This window comes from Harpia harpyja, chromosome 19, assembly GCF_026419915.1.
Source record: "Harpia harpyja isolate bHarHar1 chromosome 19, bHarHar1 primary haplotype, whole genome shotgun sequence".
Classification (NCBI taxonomy): Eukaryota; Metazoa; Chordata; class Aves; order Accipitriformes; family Accipitridae; genus Harpia; species Harpia harpyja.
In genome coordinates this window covers 10,670,133-10,690,814 of record NC_068958.1, presented here as the reverse complement: position 1 = coordinate 10,690,814, position 20,682 = coordinate 10,670,133, and the positions used below count along the sequence as shown (strand labels likewise).

Genomic DNA, 20,682 nt, shown 5'->3' with positions numbered 1-20,682 from the left:
AATAACTGGATTAGTTGTCTAAAACTGCTGCAGTCATTTCATTCAGCTTATGGAGACCTGCATCTGGTCCCAGGATCGTATTTGGCTCTGATGAGGGCAGTACAATACAAACACAGTAGCAGTGCATTGCTGTTAAAGCCTTGGTGAATCTCCAGAGAGTATATACTCATGAGATCAACTTCATTCTCATGTACATTCATATTTAGAGGAGCAATCATAGCTTTACACAGCTATGGAGTGAGCGACTGTCCTGTCACCAGGTAATGTGCAAGAACAAAGTGCATTTTCTTCTTTGAGAGTAGTTTAGACTTGGTTTTGCTTTGCTTGCTCTCCTTTCGTATGGAAAGGTATCTGATTTACAGTTGTTTTGGGGCTGTTTTGCAGACGCATAGCTGGAATAACAGCAATAAAATATATGAAGGGAGAAGTAATAGCCGAAATCATTAACTGGAAAAACAAAAATAAAATATGAATAAATAATTATAGGGAAATATTATGTCTTAGTGATATAATGCAGTGCTCTTCAGAGAGACCCAGGCTAGCGTGGGCACTGGTGGTTTTTTAGCTGGGCTACACGCAATTTGGCCTGGACTAACGGCCCATTTCCCAGCAGAGCTCATTACCTCGGGCTGGGTGTCCTGCTAACAGGCTCTTCTGTAGCTGTGCTCTGCGTGATGCTGCAGCATTCAGGATAGAGGATGTCCGAGGCGGTCTAATTGTCATATCGACTTCAGTGTGATAAGTCATGATAGTTTCCTCCCACCAGTATGTAATGCAGCAGTGACCTAAGCTTAACTTTTTCATGGTACCGAATACCTTTATATAGCTCTGTATATATTATGCAAATGTTGGCTTTCAAATGACCGATTTCCAGGAGCTTTACTGGTTGTCCTTTTAAACAAGATGGAAAAATTGAAGGTGAAATCCTCTGCGTGTGTATGGGCAGGAGTGTAGGTGTGGGTTTTCTGGAATGAAAAAACAGGGGCTGTTGTGTCTCTGGGACCACCCTGTGGTCCCATACCGGTTGCAGCTATAGTGTTGTAAAGCCCCCCTGCTCAGCTCGTGTGTGTATCCTCACCAGGGATGTGTGCTGGGCAAGAGACAAACAGGTGTCCAGCACCTGCTGTGCTGCAGAGCTGGCTCCCAGCAGAAGTGGGTGAGTTAGAAATGAAGACAAAACAGTGGTGCAAGGGGTCAATCCATAATATACTGGTGATTGTAAGTGGGGAAAGAAGGGTAGTGGCAGCAGAAGGGGAACAGTTTGCTGTATCTGCTGTGTGAAGATTTTTTCCTTAGCTCCCCAAAAGATACGCTCCTGAATGTCTTCTTGGCTATTGCTGTTGACAATCTGGCAAATGCCCAAGAGCTGACCAAGGTATGTATGAAATTTCTGTTTCTTCAAACTTAGACCACAGCTGCTGGATCTAAAGCACACGTTACCGACCCTTCCAGACACCCTGAGATTTCCTCTAGAGCCTGTTTGTGCGGTATCTCTGTTTACCAGTTTGCATTGCAGAGAGGGACCTGGAGGTTTATTCTTGTTCAGGTTTGTTTCATTTCAGGCTTGTTTCAGTGAACTATTTCATGTTCTTTAGTTGCGTTTTATCACAGAGTGGGCAGTGGGCATTGCTCATCTCGCTGCTGCATGGAGGTGCACAGGCATTCGTAGCATTTGCTGTTTTCAAGAGCAGAGGCAAAGCCATTACCGGGTTTTGGCTGACTTGAAGCTTAGACATGGAGAAACGCAGGTGTTGTATTGCTGCTTTTGCTGTCTCATACTAATGTTTCATACCTTGCTGAGTTTTGGGATGAATCAAAGAAATAATGTTCTCCGATCAGCTCCCTGGAAAACAACTTGCAGAGGCTATTGTGAATACTCAGTGAAGATGTTATAATCTTACTGCCTCTCACCGGGTGCAAGAGAAATCAGAAATCTGAGACACCAGCCCAAGTGCAGGCAGAAAGCCAGGTCCTGGCAAGAGATGGAAATGACACCGATGTAACTTTACTGTATGCACAGATTTATATTGGAGCATTTCCTATGGAGAAAAACTTACAGCCTCAGTATTGAGCAGGAAGGATTGCAAGTGCTGTAGTTTGTATTATTACATACTTTTGATTTCTCATTGTAGCATACTCAGTTGTATTTATGAGGCAGCATTAGATTTTTTTTGCACGTTTCTAGCTTGTTCTTGCCGAGTGGATAAAAACATGCACACCCTATTGCTGTGCTGCTGCCATCACCATAAGTCACAGTGACCTGCCAGTGGCAAAAGCAGCACTGTACCCACCTTAGCGGTTGTATTTTACAAGTTTTAGCTTACATAATCCTTATAGGGTATGAGGATCACTAACCATGTGCTTATGCAGCAGCAGGCAAGGATGTTTTCTCTTTTTAGAGTTGTAGAAAGGTGAAGTAGTTCATGGATACACGATGCAACTCCACAGTTCGGGGACACAGAGATTTCTAGGAGTTTACTACCGCACTCCAGCTGCTGAAGACCAAAGCAGCCAACTATTCCCAGTTAAAATCCACATCTCTGTTGCAGCTGAGCTTGTCTTTACCAGCTCTCCTTTTCTGCTGTGGAGCTGCGTGACTGGCTTCATCTTCCAGCTTTGACTGGAGCCTTGTTTTCTGACAGCTGATATCCAGTGCAGACCATACAAGAAGGCTGGTGGCTCTCAGGTGTATAATAAATGTTCCTGTGTCTCTGAGACCATGTTCTGCATCTCTCCTCTCTTATAATGCAGCTCAGGGCTGTGTTTAATGGCTCTCAGTGTTTTTTTTCTGGGAAGTTTTTCCCTTACAACAGCTCAGCTGTTTCTATTCTTTCTAAAGCCCACAGAAATCTCCAGCCCGGAGGCATGCATCCTCCCAGCCTGTTCAGCAGATTTACGGGCATCCCTTGCATGTGCTAAGAGAGAAGATCAAGCCCAGCACAATTCTTGGATAATGAAGCTCATCCTACTTCTTTCTTAATCCTTTTAGTGCTTTCTTGTGAATATTTCAGCAGCTGACTGGGGTGGTTAGAAACCTGACTTTGTTGATGTTTATAAAGTATAATTAAATATTGATGGATTCAGCAGCATTGCCAAATCATAAAGCTTCTTGAGAAACTCTTCTTTGCTTTAGTTTTATTTATGATCCCCCCAAATCACTAGGGCTTTCAAAAGAAGAGGAAAAAGATAAAAGTAATTCAATTATATGGTATACCTGGAGAATGAGGGATTTATTGCTGAGTAAATATGATCATTCAAAACCAAAAATGGCCTGGAGATATAATTAAGTTACTCAGGAGTCAGTTGATCTCAGGAGACTTTCTTGACATTTACACTGTAAAACGAATTGAGATCAGTGCTGCATATAACGTGGGAAAACCATAAGCAGTTTGCAACTACCTCTGTTCTGGAAAGACAGAAAGCTTTCCAGCTAACCTTCAGGACTGAAACATTTGAACCAACATTTCCACTTCTGGATGCCAATTTGGACTTCTTTTATCATGGCATTTTAACATTTCTTGGTAGCCTTAGCTGGGCCTTATGACCTGTAACAGAAGTTATACGAATTGTAACTATATTTAACTTAAGCTTGATCATCCTAAGTCTGTTACAAAACTCACCAGTACTTTGGAATGACTCATTTGGGGGGGGGGGGGAAGAATCACCTTCTTTGCTTTGAATATGTAAAGAATCTGTTCTCTAGCCTCCACCTCTCCCTCCCCAGGTCTCTTTCCTCCTCTTCCTGTGCTGGCTCTCCCTTACCACTGACTTAAACTCTGCCAACTTAATTTCTAGTGACTTCTCAGAGCTGTCCTGAATCTCTTTGGGTTGCCTACCCTCCAGTTTTTCCCATATATTGGGAAGTTTTTCTTCCTGTTCACTTATTCAGAGTGGAATCTAAAATTGCCCCAAAAGTTTGCTTTTAAAAATCTTCTTTCCGCTGACCATCCCACAATGTCTCCGGTGACACACGGCAGTTCGTTCTTCATCCTCATTAAACTGGCATTTTACTGCCATACTGTCACAAGTAAGCCTTTATATTCCTAAATATCCTAAAGTACAAAGTGTGTTCTCTGATCTCTCTGCACTGCCAGCAATCCCTGAAAAAGCAGTATAAAAACATGCAACGTGAGGTAGGAGGGATGTGTGAATTTTACATAAAAATATATAAATATATATAAAAATACATAAAAGAAGTTGAGAAATCCCCAGAAATAATGGGCTGAAGTGAGCAGCGAAACCAAGAGTCTAACAGCCATGAAGACCTGTCCTCCTCCTTCCCAATGGAGAGGGTTTTAATTGGGTGAACTTAATAAAGAACAGTCAATGTTAACTATGCACATCATTATGGGTAGCACCGAAAATGGGTTTTACCATGTGATAAATTGTGTGGTGGTTGTGGTTTAACCCCAGCCAGCAGCTAAGCACCACATAGCTGCTCACTTACCCCCCCCTACACCCAGTGGGATGAGGGAGACAATCAGGGAGAAAAAAGTAAAACTCGTGGGTTGAGATAAGAACACTTTAATAGAATAGAAAGGAAGAAAATAATAATGATAGTAATAACAATAATAAAATTACAATAATAATAATAATAAAAAAAGGATTGGAATATACAAAACAAGTGATGCACAAAGCAATTGCTCACTACCCACCGACCGATGCCCAGTTAGTTCCTGAGCAGCGATCCGCCCCCCCTGGCCAACTCCCCCCAGTTTATATTCTGGGCATGATGTCACATGGTATGGAATATCCCTTTGGCCAGTTTAGGTCAGCTGTCCTGGCTGTGTCCCCTCCCAAATTCTTGTGCCCTTCCAGCCTTCTTGCTGGCTGGGCATCAGAAGCTGACAAATCCTTGACTTGGTATTAACACTACTTGGCAACAACTGGAAACATCAGTGTGTTATCAACATTATTCTCATACTGAACCCAAAACATAGCACTATACCAGCTACTAGAAAGAAAATTAACTCTGTGCCAATTGAAACCAGGACAGTGGTTTAAATGAAGATGTAGAGCTCTAGAAAACAGAAAGGCAACATAAAAGATAGATGTCCTTAGAGGCAGGGCCTTTACATGCACTTGCCCCATATAATGATGGTGACAGTCTGGGCTGTTGGTGGGAGGTGGGATGGACAGATGTTGCCATCACAGCTCAGAGCTGGCTTGTCATGCACTGTCACACCTCTGCATGCTTCAAGCAGAACAAGATGAGCCTGTGCCCCAGTGAGACCTGGCAGTGTAAGTATCAGGAAAAAAATTAATTAATTTTTGTAGTGATCTGCAATCTCTGGGTGGAAGATGCTACAGAAATATTATTAAGCAGTCATCTGCTAAAGAGTGTGCTTGTTCTGAGTAAGGGACAGCTGTGTTTATAGTGACAATGGATATTTTCTGCTGTTACCTTGAGATATAGAATCCAGCAGAATTACTGATGTACCAGGGAGAATGTAGTTGAAACTACAAATTTTAAAGAGATAGTCAAACCTGCACCTGGTGCTTTAGGCGCACAGAAAGAAAAATTAAGAGCCTTTGAATGTATGTGATTTTAATACTGTTAGAGAGTCCTCAAGAGAAGAAACAACTTGAAGATATCTGTGGAATGAAAGGAAAACCTTAAAAGCCTTCTTATTTGGGGGTCTTATTCCTCCAAAGATTCATATTCTGCAGATACCCTTGATTTACAACAAGCTTTCAAACCACTGATAAATTCACTGGAAGTTGGCAGTTGAGAAATACTGACTTTTTATAATCTTTCAGCAGGGCTTTTTTCATGGCCTGTCTCAGGTTCTTCAATCACTACAGTAAGAATTTACTTATTCGAGATTTGCTAATATTCAGAAAGGAAAAAAAAAATTTGAAACTTTAATGGTAGCAAATTTTTTTGATAAATTTTCCATCATTTCTTTTTCCTTCTAAAGGAGAAAAGAAAAACAGTTTCAAAATTAATTCAGTTTAAGCAAATAACACCAAAGTCAGAGCAAGGAATTGCTTATGCATATGGTATTCAGAATGGATAAATCTATATGACTTCCTATTTCAAAGCTAGATGTCTTACTGTCTGCTCTCATTATTTTAAGCATAACTCTTTCACAACATTACCTTTGAAGAGCAAAGGTAAACCCGTGGCATTTCATAAAGTTTGACAGAAGAGCCTGTGACTGCTCTCATTTGACGTGTGGTTATTCCCTGAATATGTGTGATGCTGACATTGCCATCAGAGGGTCTGTGTTTATCCTGCCATGATTTTGCTATCTAAATTGACTGGCTAGAAAGTTCAAAGGAAGTTTAACCTAGATGACCATTGAAAATGAATCAGGCTGTTTCTTTGCCTTTTGCCCTCATCTCATTGCTTAAGATCCTGTAGTTGGAATTTGAGCAGTATTTCTCTTGTCATTACACCAGGTAGGAGGAAATAAATCACAGTTATGCTCTGCGGGAACTCGCAATGCCAATAGAGGTTAACAATCCACATGATCTGGGGTATATACAGAAAGCATTGTTCTGATCTATGCATGAATCTACAGACTGTGCTTTAATATGGCTCCTCCTTTTTGTTTTCACCCTGTAAGTCTGCAGTGATTCAACTGAAATAAGTGGAAATATCTGGACTAAAACTGGTGTGAGCAGGACCAGTCAAATCCAGTGTTGTTTATAGGACTTATTGTTTCAGGAAAGTCACATTGGCAAGAAGTCTTGAAGGAGTTAGGAGTCCGTCTCATCCATTTCAGTAGGATGTAGGCTTTAGAGTGTTTTTACATGTGCAGGTCTGACATAAAAGGGGCTCACTTCACCCCAGAAACGTCACTCTTGTGGTCAGGTCTCTCCCTGCCCTGCCATAGTCTCTTACCCGAATGCTAAGCGATAAGAGGAGACCCAAGAGAGGTAAGAAAGGTTTGTGAGAGAGATGTAATCTAGGTAAAAATCCACTGAGCGCTTGACTAAACCTTGCATTTCTCATCTTGGGCACCAAGACCCTACCCAGGGATCTTTGCAAGAAGTTGTGAAATTCTGCCTTATTTTAATGAGTTTCCACTGTTCTCACAGAGTGGCGGTGACAGTCACATATGACTTGTGCCTTGGGGAGCTCTGGTTATTGTCATTACATGATGCATGCTCTGATTTCTCTTGATTTTCTGCACCAGGACGAGGAGGAGATGGAGGAAGCCACCAATCAAAAGCTCGCCCTGCAAAAGGCCAAGGAAGTGGCAGAAGTCAGCCCCATGTCTGCAGCTAACATTTCCATAGCCGCGTAAGCACTATTTTATTATTTGGAAACTTTATCATTTGGTTTCTGGTTTTCAGTGTTGATATATGTCTGTTCAAGTGGAGCATCCCACAGTGCTCTGTGAGCCCTTTTATGCCATCTCTGTTACTGACAGGGCTTTAGGTTGACTGAATACTTCAGCGCTGATCACTTAACCATGAATTTAATTAAGTATTTCTTTTAGTTTGTTTTTCTTTGTAATGCCTCATCTTTTGCCTTGTTATAAATAACTGTATTTTAGAAGGGTTTTTTTAAGCTGTACTAGGATAGATTTCACCAGGTGAAGTGTTAACGTTTCACTTCGGATTTTTAATTACAAGAGGTGTGTGTGCACATAACTTATTAACTGTTCTTTAATGATCTCTGCTTCAAGAATTTAAGTGTAAAGGCATCCTCCTAAATATCAGACAGAAACATATGCTTGAATGCTCTTTGCTGTTTGAGAGTGCTGGGTTGAATAAGATAATGTATGTGAACAGTTAGTGCTTTGTAGCTAGAAGCATCAATTTGCATTTTCATATGCAGGCTTTTCTGCATGAATGTGGACATACGCACATATTCTGTGATACCAGAATCCTTAGAAAACGTTGCCTTGGGGCCCACCTTTTCATATATACTGATCTAAATGGAAGTGAAAAAACTATATGTAGGTGGAAATACTTGTCCAGATGTTGCTGAGGTTAGTGCAGAGTTCTGCCTGCATGGGATTATGGGCTTGTGTTTGAGACGTGCCTACCTCGCATGGATTTACTGAAAAGTATGTTCTTCTCAAAGGTTCATTTACCTCTTCTGGAATTTTAGCATCAGGGCTACCAGCATGAAAAAAATTGGTCATGCATTTTACTTAGAGCTGCTGATGTTTTCCAGACGCCTTTTGCAGGGGAGACCTCCAAAGGCTGGAGAAGTTCAAGCACAGAAAAAGAAATTTCCTGTTAAATTTTATTGCAAAGTATCTGAAACACAGCAGGATTCCTGTTTGTTCCTTCAGTGTAAATCTCTTGAGACCCCTGTTACTGGGAGTTTAATCCACTTCATCAAAGTCAATAGGCCAAACAGAGCCAGTTCATTATATGTGAAGGAAAAGAATATTATTTAATTTGACTATTTTATTCTTCTTACCATTTTATTTTGCTATTACTGCTTTAATCAGCTTCTATTTATGCTGTGTCTGTTTGTTGGTTTTAAATTTAATCTTTTTCTTACAATGATTTCCTGTCCAGTCTTGAAAAGAAGTCAAATGAGGATATTTGCTCTTGTTCTTTGATGAATTTCCTGGTACTGTTATTTTAAAATGCAAGATGCTGCTGCTTATTTTCTTCTTCTTTAATCAAAAGTATAGTGCATGTGAAGATTTGTTAGAAATCAGAAAAAAACCCCAAACCCACTTTAATGGAGCTAAGATTTCACATCACATTGTTAGTTGTTTAAAATAACCTTATTCCATGATTTTTCACCAGGCTTTCACCTGGTTTTCAATATCACAGGGCCAGTTTTGTGACCACAATTGAAAGTGAGTACAAAATTGTGGATTTCTGCTTATTTTGCCTCAAATTGTATCTGCCCAGATCCCTACCTGCCACATTTGTACAGGCAGGTAATTAGGCTTACAAATGAGAACATTTGAAAGTGTAGTCGATTGCTTCTACATCTACTAACCACGGCAACATCATGCATGCTGTGTGGGAGCCATCATCTAGCAACCGTCGCGTGACTTCTCGTTATCTCTGCTTTAGTGCCAGTGAGATGCTTACAAAGCCACTCACAAAACTCACAGGGCTTTAGTTTGGGAAGAAAAATGCATTAAAGTCAATAGGTTGATGACCAAATGGATAATGACGTAGAGGAGAAGGCAAGGGAGAAATTAGGTGTTTTGTGAGACAGAAATAGCTGTATGGATGGATTGCTGGCTCATGATCCAAAAGATATTTAATGAATGCATGCCAAAGCAGTTTGTTTAATACATGAATACATCCATTGTGAACTCCAAAGGGGCTTAGCAGCTACAGCTTTCAGGTTTGCAGCACCTATCCCTTAGATATCTCTATCCAATACAGTGGGGCTCATGATAGGGACCCATGGTTGACAGCAAAGTGTACCCCATTGCTTCATTTCTTATGCTTTTAAGGTACTCAGAGGTCCTGAAGATGGAGCAGATGACATGTTGGTGGCAAGACTTGTCAGATCAAGCCTCTGATGCAATTCAGAGCTGGACATGATGAGAATGAAAAAGCACTGGGCATGCTTGGAAATGGGATTTTTGGTGTATGGAAATATCACTGCAAAAAACAAACATCTGTAGAGCTTGGGTACCCCTAAGTGGGTGGTGAGCAGGGACTGGGAAAAACTGGGACTGAACTACCAAAGGCCTGCTGCAGAGGTGGGCCTACCCTATCAGTTTATAATTTTATTTTCTCCTAAAGAATAATTTTTTACTTTTACAATTTGATTTTATTTTCATAACATATGAAAATGAATTTCTATAACAACAGGTATCTATAGCATGGATCAATGTTCTGAAAACATCAACATTTTCTCTACCTCCATCAATCAACACAGGTCTCTCAGGTGTTAGTAGAGGGCTCTATGGCTTGCATTTCCTTAGCCATGATGTTTATGTTTCCAGTGTGCTTGTCCACCTCCCACAGAGGTGATAAATCCATCCTGGGGATGAGTCTGATGAAAAGTCATATTGGTTGTTCTGTTGTTTCACCAGCGAGTTGCTGTGCTTGCTGTTTTACTTCTTTCCCTTGTCAGTCCTACATCAAGGACTGAGAGCATTTATCTTCCCTTAAGCCTCCTTCCAGGCCATTCCCTACTCTGTAGTGTTGTATCTGCTCCACCACCTCTGGCATTTTTCCTGTGCAAACACAGTGTGCACTCGCGGTTTGTCTGCTCCTTTGCCTGTAGTTTATCTGCACCGGTTCTTCTGCTCTCCTCTGCCATTCAAGCCTCTTTTCATAACTGAGCTCCAAGAAATGTTCAATTTATTGCACCAGTTGCAAAATGTCATTTCCTAGGCATAAGAAACTGGTTGCTTATTTAGCATGTCAGCCTGCTTGGAGGGTCCAAAGAGGTACCTTCACCTTTACACATGCAGTAGGCTGCTGTGTGAGCTATGAATTGTGGTTGATAGATGGTGAAGCACTATGGTGTCGTGGGGATCTGTCTTAATACTATACTCATTATATTACAGTGGCGCCGAGATACCGTCTCTCTTGCAACTTACTCAAAGTGCTTTATTCTAATATTCTACCCGCACTTGGTTTGTAGCTCCTACTTCATCGATCTCCCAGGATTTCTGTGGTTTGTCTTCTGCTCCACCAAAGGGACTTAACGTGAACAGATTTGTCTGACTGCAGTTTGTTTTTTCACCTGGTGAACTCTATCGTGAATGGGTCTTTTTGTTTTGTGTTTTTTCAGGAGTAAAAGCTAGGATGGTACATTGTTTTTGTCATTGTTGCAATGTTTGGTTTAAAACAGAATATCTGTTTAACATGTGTTATTGTGTTTTAATTTGAGCCCATTGTTTCATTCTTATTTTTGTGACTTTTTTTGTTGTTGTTTTGTTTTCTGTTTAGCATTTTCCTTGCTTTATTGTTTCTGGAGGTGAGTTTCTGGGTTTGTTCAGTTTGCCCAGCATTGTCTTTAAGATCCTCTGTTTAGTACAACATTTAAACCACTCAGCCTCTTGAACTGAGCGACTGTACAGACCGGTGGGTCTTTAGAGCAAACCATTGGTGCAGTTTCCTTGGTGGCCAGAATGGAGGAGGAGGAAAAGGGAGCAATTACGCAGGCAGTGGATGTGCAAAGCACTTTGTGATGCCACTGTAAAGATGCCAGTGGAAGGGAGAACCATCAGGCTCATTCCTGTGGGTCACATGAAGACCCCAATGCAAGCGTGGTTTTATTTTCTGTATTTGCCTAACCTGAAGCCTGAACTCCCTGCATTTGCGTTCCTCCTCCACCTTTTCTATTCCAGCCAGAGGTGCACCAATGGCACGTACAAAAGGGGCTGTGATTAAGCACACCCAGCCCGGCGCGGGCCAGCAGACCAGCCGGAGAGGACACGCTGTGGCTCACCTGGCACCCAGAGCCCATGTATTTTCCAATGGCCTCTCTTCACCTTTTCTTGGGAAAGTCTTAAAATAGCAATCACAACAGCAAGCAAATGCTAAATTTTTAGGAACCTGCTAGGTAGTTATGCTGAAGTCATGCTGAGTGAAACTTTTTGCATTTTGTTACTTACAGGTTTTTTTTAATTCCGTGTGGTAATGGGTTACAATTGTAGCCAGATCCAAGGAAATTATTTAAGCACAGATATAGGGTGTGAGTTCTGGATGGGAGGAGAACTTCCCAGGTGCAGTGGATGAAACTTTGCTGACAGTGTCAGAGACACTCATGCAGTGTGGGTACCAGACCAAAACACGAGCTGTAGAATTGCCCACTACTGTTTTTCAAAGTTACACATGCTTCCCAGGACAGCCTGCCAACCTCTAAAGACCTATTCCTCTCTCCAGGCTCTGACTGGTTTCTGCTGGTCCCTCACATGGTTGTTCAAAGCAGTTTACATTTTAATTGCACACCCACAGGTGGATACTGCCTGTTAATGTGAGCAAGTTGACTACTCATTAGAGAAGTGCCAAGAGCAAATACAGGTGGCACATCATTTCACAGTGACTTCTCAGAGTTGTCTGTCCCTTTTGTACAGGTCTGGGGATGAAGGGTGGGATGTTGCTCTGTTTCTCCAGGACATTTTCCATCTCATAGGTTCCCTATTTTCCTTTTGTCTTGGGAATACTGTGGTCTGTTTCCAAATCCCTGTTGGGCTGTTGGTACCCAACAGCACCCAGCAAGAAGCGTGCCTGAACACCCAGCCCATAAAATGTCCTGTGCTGGGTGATGTGTAGACTAGGAGAGGTGTTCTTTTTCTCTTGCTGACTTGTGATTTCCTCCCTTTCTTTTCTCCCCTGAAGTGTGTTGATGTGTGAGGTACTGTGATTCCTCCTGTTAGCTTACCTTTTTGCCCTTGTTGTTGGTGTAACAGTGACTCAGCTACACCTAAAGCCTCTCACTTGTACTCTGTCCCTCACGGATGGTAAGTAGCATTGAGCAAGGCTCAAGTACTTCTGTTACTTTGATTTGGAAAAGGAGGCTGTCTTTGCTTCATGGCTTTACACCCTGCAGTTCCAGCACAAATTTAGTCAAATTTATGGTTTCAAAAAAGCGGACTCCAGCAATGGGAGCAGAGGAGTGAACCTGGAATGCTGCAGGACTTGCATAATGTTGGCTGGCCAGGTTACAAGGATACTTGGCAGGTTCAGAGCATGGCCTCCATCCTGCACTGCACCAAACGATGCAGGGATAAATGCAAAGGTTTGTTCAAGTCTCACACTGAGGGATGTTGAGATCTGCTTTCAGCAATTAGAAGCAAAATTTCCACAGGTATTGCACAGTGTTGGTGCTGACTTTCAGAGCAGCCCAGTACATTCTCCTCCATCATGAGTTTTCTACCTGTTTTGCGCAAGAAATTTCTTACCTACGCTTCAGGCATTCATGCAGGGCTTGTTCTCTGCAGGTTTTAGCTGACATCCTGGGGATTCAGCACCCAGCCAAAGAGTAAAGGGATCCCCAGCTTGAGTAACCTGGAAACAATAATTTTCTTGGCAAGCAAGCAGGGCATGCCAACCCCACTTTGACTTCTGTTCCCATTTCATTTGGCACAATACAAATGTAGAAATACTGAAGTTTAGGCAAAATACTTTACCTGACTGTTCAGCAGATTATTGCTCCAAGCAAAACTTTTATGATGCCTTTCATAATTTCTTTTATATTTGTTCCAGGTTTCTTGACCTCTGGATTGTTGTATTATATACTTTACCTGGGCCAACATTTCTTTTCAGAATAATCCGTTAATTTTAAGTAAATGTATATTTAAAACTCTACTTATATGATATCCAAAGAAAATTAGATTTTAACTGGACCTTCTGGTTTGCTAGTATTGATTGTTAACAGATTAAAACTCTCATGGAAGCAGGAGAAAAAATGCTGCAACTGAAAAGGCAAATTCAGGACGTGAAGGGATTTATTTTTATTCTTGGGGAGAGTTCTTTGGATGATGTAGATTTATAAAAATTATTGTTCATTACTATGAAAAAATCAGCTCCTCAAGCCAAGATCTATCAAGATATTTAGAATCCTGTTTTTCTGTAGATTCCCTGCCAAAGGAAGAATATACTCTTTTTCTGTGTAACTTGGCGGTTTCCATATTTAAAAACCCCACATATAATGGTTTTTATAGAAGCACTGGATGGAGGAGAATCTACAAAATTATTTGTGAACTGAAGCAAGCTCCTTTCAATAATGCGTAATGCCCTGCCTAAGCTGCAGCAGACCTATGGTTTTTAGACACGGTGAGCTGTTTTCGGACAGTCTGAGCTCAGGCACATCCCCGCGCCTGTCAGACGAGAGAGGTAGGTGCCTCTGAAGAGCAAATCCAAGGCAGGGACCAAGGAGAAGCAGCCTGGCATCAGCTGCTGGGGCTCTGGTGGATTTTGGTTCTCTGGATGTGGCCCAGGGTTCTCCCTCCAGCCCATGCTCTTCTCCGTGCTAAGGCTTTTTCCTTGTGTCATGGGGCCAGAGTGGGAATTAGTATCCTGCTCCCACTTCGAAATAATTATTTGCAACACAGCTGTAAAAGCAATCACCATCTGTTTCTACAAAGACCTCTACCCTGAGGTCCTAAAGATGACTTCTGCGGAGGACTTTCATTGTGTGAGTATAGCATATGGAGGCATAAAGTCCTAATATCATCGTGTGGCTTTTTGTTCACCTTTTAATTTTTTTCCGTTTTGGTTCCGTTTTTGATTCTTTGGTTGTTTCCCTGTTAACTAGAAGGTGGTCTGTCTGTGGCTTCCACACTTTCTGAAGCTTGCCTGGTCTCCTACCAAGATGCACGCTGCAGTCTGCATTCGATAGGACACAGCCTGTATGAGTCTCCTCCCGATGTCTTTTATGGTTTCTCTTATCTTCTTTTTTTTTTTTTCTTTTCTCACTTTTTGTTTTCTTTGTTTGTTTTGTTTTTGCATGTGCAGTTTTGTAAAGCAAACTCGAGGTACTGTATCTCGCAGCTCGTCAGTCTCCAGCGTAAATTCACCGTGAGTTGCTCTCTGTTACAATATTTAGTAAATGGATTTATGATATATCTCGCTATATTTATAAACCTCCCTCTTTCCCCTTCTCCTGATGCCTTCACTCCCCCCTTGTTTTTTCCAAAAATCATTCCCATCATTGTGGAAAGCCTCCAGACCAACGTATGGTGGAAGGACTGGAAGGTGTGCGACATTGCCATATAATGCTTGTGATTTGATTGTGAGCAACTCTGTAGTGTTTCATACATTAACTGTGATTTTTTTCCCCCTTCCTTCCTTCATTTTTCTCCATACCCTTAATTATTTTCCTTTGTTTCTTCCTTAACTATTTTCTCTTTTCTCCTGTCTGCCTTCATTTGATGGTTTGTCTTGTTCTCACTTGTATTTTTGTTCTCTGTGTTCATTATGCACTGGGCTGATGGCTTTGATCTTCCACCAGTGTTTGCACTTACGTTCAATAGGAGAACAGGGGCCCACCGTGAGTGCGCTCTTTAAATGAAAGTTGGAGGAGGACTTTAAAAGAAACTTCTGGAAATGGGTCCCAAGTGAGACCAAATTGGAAAACTCTGCCTAAATATCCTTGGGAAACTTACACTCATGAGAGCACTGGTTATGCCTGTGCTCTCATCTTCTCAAGCTGGAGCTTAAAGCTACAGATATTGTAAAAATGAGGCACTCAGCAAGCTCCTATGTACCCGTGGTTGAGCGAACACAGTGGTAGACCTTCCATTTACTCCACGCATTTCCTAACAAACAAATCTTGCTGGCTTTGCTGTGAATCATGGGTGCGCTTTGACACCTATGCAGGTTTGTAGAAAATACCATTGTTCCCTGCCGACTAATACAATAAAACTCGTCATCAGCTTCTCATCAGCCCATCTTAGTGTCTTTGCTTTGGGTTATACTTTTACCATTTGATGTTATCTTTCTTCTTTAATGCTTTTGGAGAGACAAGTAAGTGCAATTCAAACAGGCATGGGTTTGTCCTTATATGCACCTTAGCAGGTATCAAAGGCACAGTGAAGCAAAGGAGGATCTCCACCAGCTTCCTGACATCTTCCTTTCCCCCCTGGGTGTTTTGGGGGTCCTTGTCCACTGGTGGATCTTAGACATGTGTGTATTAAAAATATGTTGATATGATGTGTGAGTTTAGCTTCTGTGACCAAGATTGAACTTTTGCAACTAGCAAAAGTAGTGTGACGTGTCTGTGCTAAGGTCTGAGATCTCTCAGGGTTGGGACAGTCAAAATTAGGGGAATAAAATAGACCAAGGCAGATTTTGGCTCATTTCTTCCCTGGCTGCTGGGAGTCTTGACAGGCAGAAAGGTGCAGAGAGAGGTCTGCTGCCCTTTGGGTCTCTCACCCTGCCTTACACCTGGCAGGAGGCAGGGGATGGTTAAAGGTGGTGATGGAGGAGAGGTGCTGCTGAGATGCCTTCTCCCCAGCACTTGAATTCGCTCCAGTAGAAGTTGTACCAAACCGGTCCAAGGCAAGGTTTGCACAATTAGGAATAAAGACTCAAAAGAATGAAGAATTTGGCCCCTTCTCCAAACTTATAAAGACAGAGCTGCCTTTTAAAAGGATGAAATCAAACTGTAGGTACTAGAATCGACTTGGAAGGAGGATTTGCCCACATTTGGAGGCGTTTGCCATTGAGGTCTGTTGCTAACTCTCTACCAGCAATACAGACAGTATAATAGAGGCTTCTTTTTCTGATATGACTCACATCTGTTCTCTGAACAGAATAGATTTTTACTGCAAAGAGCTGTGACTGAGGATTCTCATCCTCTTTAACATTTCTATGCACTGTCTGAGCAGTAATTTGTAATTTCCTATGCAAACCAGGGCCGTTTTTGACAGATGAGCTGAGTGTGCATTTTCTTCTCTGTGGGTATCTGAAGAGCATTTCCCCAGCAAAACCCCTTGTTTTGATTAAATAAATGACTAGACCCCATAACAGTGTGCAATGTATAAATGTACCAGCCGTTACAGAGCATCAGTAGAGCCCCCCTGAAGTGTAAAGACATCTGAAGGTCTTATTTACTCAGTATAAATGTCATGGTTAGAAATGTGTTTTTTATTTTGCATTCAAATAGATAAACTGGAACAACTCTTTTTAGGGCCATGCAGGTGCTGTGGACTCCCATTCCCTGGGTGAATATTAGTATATGTTCAGGATGCCTTTATATCACTTTGTTTCTACCCACTGTGAGTGCTGTTCCTGTAATTATACTGAATAGATAAGTGGTCTAATTTTTGTGCACAGATGGAAGTTGAACAGTAATCTACTAATCGAAAAGAGCTTTTAAAAGGTGCAAAAAAATCCCTGTTCCTTTTTCTCCCTTAGGTTACTCAAACAGCATAAAATACCATGTGCTTTTAATAACAGTAAGAACCAGGATCTGCAAAACCATCCTCATCTGTTCTGAAAGAACAAAACTTATTCAAAAATCTTTTGAGATACAGAGGGTTGGGTTTTTCCCATGTTCTTTCTTTGATTATTAAAAAAAAAAATCTAAATTGGTGAGAAACTAAAGACAAAATACTGGACCTAGTTTCTTAAAAAAGAAAAAAATAAAATCAAGGTGAGTCATTTTCTTGTGCTAATTCCAGCCTTTTGTGTTATAACAAATTTATGATACAAGCAATGCAAGCAGTACGAAATACATTTTTAATTCACTGAGGAGAGGTAATTAAATACAGATATGCTCTATTTCTTTAAGTAGATCAGCATTTATCTAAAATACATACTGAAATTGGCAACTACTTTATATGTACATATGCAATGACATACAGCTAAGTGAATAATTATGTTGTATTTTTCCAATGGTATGTATTGAAGAGTGATGGCATGTTGAACTTTCATGTGAATCCTTACATTGCAATGGCTGATGAAATCCAAAATAGTGCATTTAGTAACTTGAGGTTTTCTTTGTATTGGTATTGTTTATCATTTATTTCTAATAGGATTCAGAGGTGTCAGTCATTGCTTGGACATGAAAAATGGCATGTTCTTAAGGCATTTTCTAGAATGGTAAATAAAGCAAAAGCCAGTGCTTCACAATTTGGGGATTTTCTTTCCAGAAGTGCCGAACACCCACACCTGCCACAGATATTATTTTTTTCTAGAACAAAACTTGGTTTTCTTTGAGCAGCTCTTTCTTTCCCACCCCAACCATCACAGCACGTCTCTGCTGCATTCATCCAGCTGTAGACAAGCTGATAGCGTACAGAGGGAAATGAAGAAGCTTAAATATCTTCTACTGGGATGAATTTGTCATTTGCCATCCAAGAACCCAAATTGTTCTCGATCTCTATCACTTGCTTTTTGTATATTTACTGTCTGGGCCATCTGCTTTATTTCCATCCTCATAGTGCAAAAAAAGGGGGCTGTGACTTCATTCCCTGATGTGTTTTGTCTTGGTTTTTATCAAAAGCCTGGAGCTCGTGGTGGGACTTTGGCCATAAGATTCTGGTCTGGGCCATGGTAGTGTATTTGCCAGAATGTCTTCGTGAGAGTATGGCTTGAACACTTCAGAGGAAAAAAAATAATTCAAAGTAAACGTAATTTGACTGGATTTTAGGAGAACTTAATGGTTCCACATATTTAAACTCAGTGTGTTTTTTATTAAATCAGACCATAGTGATGTGGCTTTTAACTTGCATTTTTTGTTTTGTTTTACTTTTGACTCTCTCACCCTGTTATTTGTTACTGAGGATGCAATTATTTGATCAGAATTCATAACTGAAATACCAAACAAGTCAAGGTCTGAAAAGGGATCTTGTGCCTAATGATAGCAATATAACTTGAGACAGAATAAATATTTTCTGGCATTTTCTTAAGATCAGAATGTGCATAAAGCTAAGCCTCGTATTTATACTTCTGGGATTAGTATGTGATGTAGTTTTACCAAAAACAATTAGAAAAATTCTTCTTATTAGAGCAATAGGGAGCAGCATGCAGGATGGTGAGTTATGGTTGAGCGAAATCATTCTGTTACGAAAAAACTGAAGCTGAAAGCAGTAAAACTTTTGCTATGTTAGCACCAGGAAGCTTTGGCTTGGATGAACTTTGCATCACTGCAGAGCTGCACAAAACCAAGTGGAGCAGCTATCTTCAAACTCTAAGCAGCAGCATGTAATGATTTCTGCTCCTCGTAGGAAATCGTGGCCATGGACACCTCATGGGAGTGGTAGCAAAGTGCTAGATCTTTCCTGAATTTTGTTTTGATACGTACCTTGGAAACTTTCTGCCTCTACACTGGCCAAAGGCACCAGCTGAAGGGCTTGCAGCTGCCAAGCTGTGCATACCCACGCGCTCAGCGGCTCCCAAAAGACCTGCAGCGGTGCTCAGCTCTGTCCCCCTCTGGCACCTCAGCTTCTTCCTCCTGCTGAGACTAATTACCTGTGGTCAGCACGTCCTGTATCTGCAGTTCTCTGAATTGTCTAAAAGGGCAGGTAAAGGGAGTGGAAATTCAATCTGAGGATGATAATATTGAAGAAAATCAAAATGTTGCATTTAGTGAACTTTCTTGATCCAAGAAGTTGGCATCTATGATAGTTTGAAAGGCATTTCAAATTTCAGTAGCAAGTTTCTGAACATAAGGGTGTGATACATGGCCAGTATTATATTAGGCTTAGACAGCATTCAAAATGTAGAGTTTCTAGCTAATAGACATTAGGAGAAATATTAGAAAAGAAAATGTTGGGGTTTTTTTTTTTCCTGACAAACTGCAATATCAAAAATTCTAATATATAAAACCAAAATCAAACTCAGGAATAATATTGGAAGAGACTGGGCAGCATTTTCTGCAATAGTCCTTGGTAATGGCGTTTCTGTGATGCACACCGTTGCACCAGCTCGGTGGGAGAGCACAGTGCATCTCGCAAGAGAGCTCAGGCGGGAGACGTAGCTCATAAAGAAGAAAAGGTGCTAAAGCATCCAAGCGGCAACTCCTGGGGTCACTGGCAAAGCAAATTTAAACACTAGTGGAGAGTTCATCTGAAAGAAAATTGTTTTATGAAGCCAGAGATAAAACATTCTGCTTTGTGTATGCCTAGCCCGAACTAAAATGCTTCCTTGTATTTTCCAAGTGGAAAATTGAAACGTGGAGAGAGCTTCTCCAAGTTTATGAACAGAAAATATGATTTTAGTGGAAAGGTTTTTTGCATTGCATTTTTTGTTGAAACTGTATTTTAACAAGAAATTCCCTTTCATCTGTAATCAGAACATATTCTTTCATAGCCGCAATCTCATATGTAGGTATTTTTAACATCAAATTATTATGTTCATAGCTTTCATTCATTATTTACTAAAGCAAAATTTTAAGGATTGCATTTATGTAGCTGATTAAACCAGTAGTTCTGGGAAGCAAAGTGCTGTCAACTGAAGCAGTGTTTTAAGAGGTTATGATAACAAAATCTTTAATCATTAAGGAATATCCTAAGATTAGAATATGACTAAAAATATGCTTTCCTTTCTTGAACATTTTACACAGTGACTGGTTGCATTTTTTATTTATACCAATATTAGTCACTGATTCATTAATATGAATTTTATTTGATTCTACATGAATTGTATGGTTTTCTTTCTAGCCACAGGCAGTTGTTTGACTGCTGGTTTCTTAATCCAAGCAAAACCAGTGGAGCTACTCAGAGAAGCGTATTAGCAATAATAATATCTACTGCAACATTTCAAGCTTAGAGGACCTGAAAACTGAGTATATTGCCAGTACCCTTCAAAGAATTTGAAATATTCTGTAGACAGAAAATAGGGATGGGAAGTAATTGTAAAGAAAGTGAGTTGACATTAATCTTTGTACTATGTCTGTAAATCAGAAGTGAATATTGCAATTTTCTTAATGTATTCAGAAGGATTTTAAGAAGCAAACAGTGAACAGGATTTCAGATAAGGAGTTGGCTTCATAAATAGATAGTTTTCTCTTGTGGAAAAAATATTTATTATCACAAAGGCTCATTTTTATCAGTTTGGACAAGTCATGCTATGCTGTGGCATGTTGTGCTTGTACTGTAGACGGTTTGTGTCTGCCCCAATTCATGCAGCCCTCAATAATTAACTGGACCAAATGCTGGACGAAGCAGAGGAAATTATTTTTGCCCTGTCTATGTTTTCCCATCTCTTTTGCAATTCTTTGTGCTGTGTGCAGAGGCACTGTATCCTCATAGGCAGGCATTTGTAATGAAACTGTGTTTTGTTTTAAGGTGACATTCCTGTTGTGCCATAAATAAGTCCAAAAGCTCTCCTCTG

At 40.7% G+C, this 20,682-nt stretch overlaps 1 protein-coding gene across 10 annotated transcripts in view; it reads left to right on the top strand.

Moving 5' to 3' along the window:
- Positions 1–20,682, top strand: part of CACNA1B (calcium voltage-gated channel subunit alpha1 B) — a 310,095-nt gene that overhangs the window by 200,262 nt on the left and 89,151 nt on the right. For 5 of the 10 annotated variants that reach the window (XM_052815094.1, XM_052815091.1, XM_052815089.1 and 2 more), the window contains 3 exons: positions 1,308–1,375; positions 7,146–7,252; positions 14,359–14,421. In XM_052815094.1, coding sequence (XP_052671054.1) covers positions 1,308–1,375; positions 7,146–7,252; positions 14,359–14,421 — 238 coding nt within the window. The remainder of the gene's footprint in view (positions 1–1,307; positions 1,376–7,145; positions 7,253–14,358; positions 14,422–20,682) is intronic. The other 5 variants (XM_052815098.1, XM_052815096.1, XM_052815095.1 and 2 more) reach the window with 1 other exon arrangement.